The sequence below is a fragment of the Citrus sinensis genome, chromosome 3 (genome assembly GCF_022201045.2).
Source record: "Citrus sinensis cultivar Valencia sweet orange chromosome 3, DVS_A1.0, whole genome shotgun sequence".
NCBI lineage: Eukaryota > Viridiplantae > Streptophyta > Magnoliopsida > Sapindales > Rutaceae > Citrus > Citrus sinensis.
Window position 1 is genome coordinate 8,349,993 of NC_068558.1, and position 3,674 is coordinate 8,353,666.

General features: G+C 36.7%; 1 protein-coding gene across 1 annotated transcript; it reads left to right on the plus strand.

The window, feature by feature from the left end:
* Positions 1-1,367: 1,367 nt before the first annotated feature.
* On the plus strand, positions 1,368-3,674 carry LOC102618243 (cytochrome P450 78A5). The gene is made up of 2 exons (XM_006477669.3): positions 1,368-2,445; positions 2,773-3,674. Exons 1-2 carry the CDS (start codon positions 1,471-1,473, stop codon positions 3,382-3,384), a joined length of 1,587 nt encoding a protein of 528 aa, XP_006477732.3. The 5' UTR covers positions 1,368-1,470; the 3' UTR covers positions 3,385-3,674.

Consider the following 3,674-nt stretch of genomic DNA (forward strand, 5'->3'; position numbering starts at 1 on the left):
TCCCAATGATCTCCTTGAGATTCAAACATGTATATATTTCCAATTAAAAAAAAAAAAAAAAACCTGGTCGAAGACACTCAATCAAGCCAGCCCTAGGGGTCCAAAAGAAAACGGAATATATATTTTATTATATTTTAATTATCTGAGTTGAGCAACTTGGATTGTTAATGACTTTGTTTAGTGTTTGTGTTTGATATTATTCATATTCCCGGTTTTAATTAAAGAAGGGCTATTATATTTGTGCAAGTTGATGTGGGTCAACTTGCGCCAGGTCTTTTTATGTTATTTGTGGAATTGACCAAATTTTGATTATTAATATGCGGTTCAAATATTGTGAAAAATCTCTGTGTTCTTGGTTTTTGGGGAGGGTAAGAGATTGGTTATTTACTAGATGTAGATGGATGTCAAGCTAGTAAGAGGTAGATGTATAAGTTTTAAAAAAAAAAAGTAATAATAATAAAAACAAAAATTGCGAGCTTAACTTAAATTTCCACTATATTGAAACATATATAGTAGATTAATCATTTACAAATTATAATTCTTTTCACATGTACTATTTTTAAAATGTTAGAGAAATAATTAACTTTCAATTTTTTTTAAAAAACTAGCTCCTAATGGGAAAAAGAAGGTGGCATCGCAACACCCACTGGGAACTTTGTTTGGTATTGTTTCCAGACATGCATTTTTTGTATTTCAGAAATTAAAAAAAAAAATTGTTTAGTGACATTATTTTTTCAATAGTGTTTGCTTTTTCATTTTTTAAAAATCAATCTTTTTTTTTTCTATGTGCCCTAAACAAAAGTGTAAAACAACTAAAGAAGATTTTACAGTTTTCATTTATTGAACGGATCCCACAGTTTACAAATTAACTTAAGATTATAATTGTTTTTTTTTTATTTTCTTGGCATTGTGGCTGCAGGATCTATATATACACAGACACAATCCATTAATACTCATTCATTATGTTACAAATTTTTTGTTCTTCCTATCTTTTAATTGTGTTGTCTTTATATTTTTAGACAAACAGTATTTCAAAAATAAACTATCAAATGTATTTTTGAATTCACTAAAAACTAACTATATTTGTAATACAAAAAAACAAAAAAACAAAAGGATTTTGCTGTGTTACATTGAATGTACCATACACAACCAACAAGAACCACACAATTATATGGGTCCCATAATTTATGTGGTTCTTGTGGGTTATGTATGGTACATTCAATATAACATAGGGGCTCCCAAAACAAAAACCCTATTTTTGAAAACAAGTAGTAGACACTTTTCCACTATCTTTCTTTAACGCGGTTTGAACTTTTTCTCTCTCATCTCAAATTTCTTCTATATAAATGCTCTTCTCACACTCTTCTTCGGTAGCAGCTGCCTCTCATTTCTCCCTCACAATATCATAAATACCCCTCAGAAAATCACTTATTTGTCTTTAAAAATCATCTTTTTTAATCTTAAGCAAACATGACTGCTGATCAGTATTTTCTTCCCTTTGTTTTTTCAACAGCTGGTTCCTTACCATTTATCTTTGTCTCAATTTTCTGTTTCTTCTTGGCACCCGGTGGCTTGGCTTGGGCTCTTTACAAAAGCCGGTTCAGTACCCAAACCCGAACGGCCATTCCCGGTCCCTCCGGTCTCCCCATTCTTGGCATGGTTCTAGCTTTCACCGGCTCTCTGACTCATAGAGTCCTTGCCAAGCTGGCTGTGTCTTTCCGGGCCAAGCCATTGATGGCTTTCTCCGTTGGGTTCACTCGTTTCGTCATATCAAGCCACCCCGATACAGCCAAAGAGATTCTTAACAGCTCAGCTTTCGCTGATCGCCCCGTTAAGGAATCGGCTTATGAACTTTTGTTTCATAGGGCAATTGGGTTTGCTCCCTTTGGCGAGTACTGGAGGAACCTGAGGAGAATCTCAGGTACGCATTTGTTTAGTCCCAAGAGAATGAGTGTTCTTGGGAAATTTCGCGAGACTGTTGGGCTAAAAATGGTGAAAGAAATTAGGGTTTTGATGGAGAAAAACGGAGCCGTTGAAGTGAGAAAAGTGTTGCATTTTGGGTCACTGAACAGTGTGATGATGAGTGTGTTTGGAAGGAGTTATGAGTTTGGTGAAAAGTGCAATTATCATGATGATGATGGGAGTCATGAACTTGAGGGTTTGGTGAGGGAAGGGTATGAGTTGCTTGGGACCTTTAACTGGAGTGACCATTTTCCTGTTTTGAGTTGGTTTGATTTACAAGGTGTGAGAAAAAGATGTAGAAAATTGGTGGGTAAAGTCAACAGCTTTGTTAGCAAGATCATTGAGGAGCATAAGGTGAAAAGGATTAACAAGAATATTAATGGAGGTTGCTGTGATGTTGACGAGGGTGATTTTGTTGATGTGTTGCTTGGACTGGACGGAGAAAACAGGCTCACTGACTCTGATATGATTGCTGTTCTGTGGGTATGTTTTATCAAATTTACGGGGGCTTTATTTTTATTCTTCACTAAAACTAAAGTATTTCTGTTGATGTTATGCAGATGCTTTTTGTTCTCATTTTGGGTTTTCAAAGAAGTTGGGAATCTGAATATTTCTTCCTTTCCTCTTGACAGACAAACACTGACTTTTATTCTACTTTCTTGTCTTATTCCTTGCTTTTAGTATGGATCGATCAGAAACAAATCCAGATCTCAATCAACATATCTAATTATCTTATTAACTAATCAATTCCCTAGGTGTATGAGTCTTAATGACTTTTGTTTCTTTTTCTTTTTTTTTCTTTTATTACAGGAAATGATCTTTCGAGGCACTGATACGGTGGCAATTCTTCTTGAGTGGATTCTTGCAAGAATGGTTCTGCACCCAGATATCCAGGCTAAGGCTCAAATCGAAATCGATAACGCGGTCGGCACCGCCCGACTCGTATCCGATGCCGATCTCCCCAACCTCCCCTACCTCCATGCCATTGTGAAAGAAACCCTAAGAATGCATCCACCAGGTCCACTTCTCTCATGGGCTAGGCTTGCCATTCATGACACACAAGTAGGCCAACACTTAGTCCCGGCCGGCACCACTGCCATGGTGAACATGTGGTCTATAACACATGATGAAGAGGTCTGGCCCGAGGCCAATGAATTCAAACCGGAGAGGTTTTTGTATGAAGATGTGAACATTATGGGGTCTAATCTTAGGTTGGCTCCTTTTGGCTCAGGCAGAAGAGTGTGTCCAGGCAAGGCCTTGGGGTTAGCTACAGTTGAGCTTTGGCTTGCTCAGTTGCTTCAAAGCTTCAAATGGGTGCCGTCCGATGCCGGCGGTGTTGATTTATCTGAGTGTTTGAAGCTTTCTTTGGAGATGAAGAACTCCTTGGTGTGCAAAGCTGTTCCGAGGTTTTTTCTTGAGTGATGAAGAACTTAGGTTTTGCCAACTATTAAAACTAAATAGTAAAGTTTGTGTCTTTTAAGAATAAGCTTATTAGAAGATGTGTTTGGGTTGCAAGAAATTAACGAAAAAGATCAAGAAAAAAAAATGTGCATACGAACATTTACTTCAATATGTACTCAACATGAAGCATTACAAAGTCATAGTTTGTTATTTTGTACGAATTAATTATTTGCTTGGGTGTGGATTCAGTTTGAAGAAGGTTTATGATAATGGAGAGTTATATGGTTTCCATACATTTTTGTTCCCACTTG

Excerpts from the sequence above, each read along its gene's own strand:
- LOC102618243 (XM_006477669.3), top strand. The coding sequence starts at position 1,471 with ATGACTGCTGATCAGTATTTTCTTCCCTTTGTTTTTTCAACAGCTGGT. Across the intron at positions 2,446-2,772 it reads ATATGATTGCTGTTCTGTGG|GAAATGATCTTTCGAGGCAC; the intron begins GTATGTTTTATC and ends CTTTTATTACAG.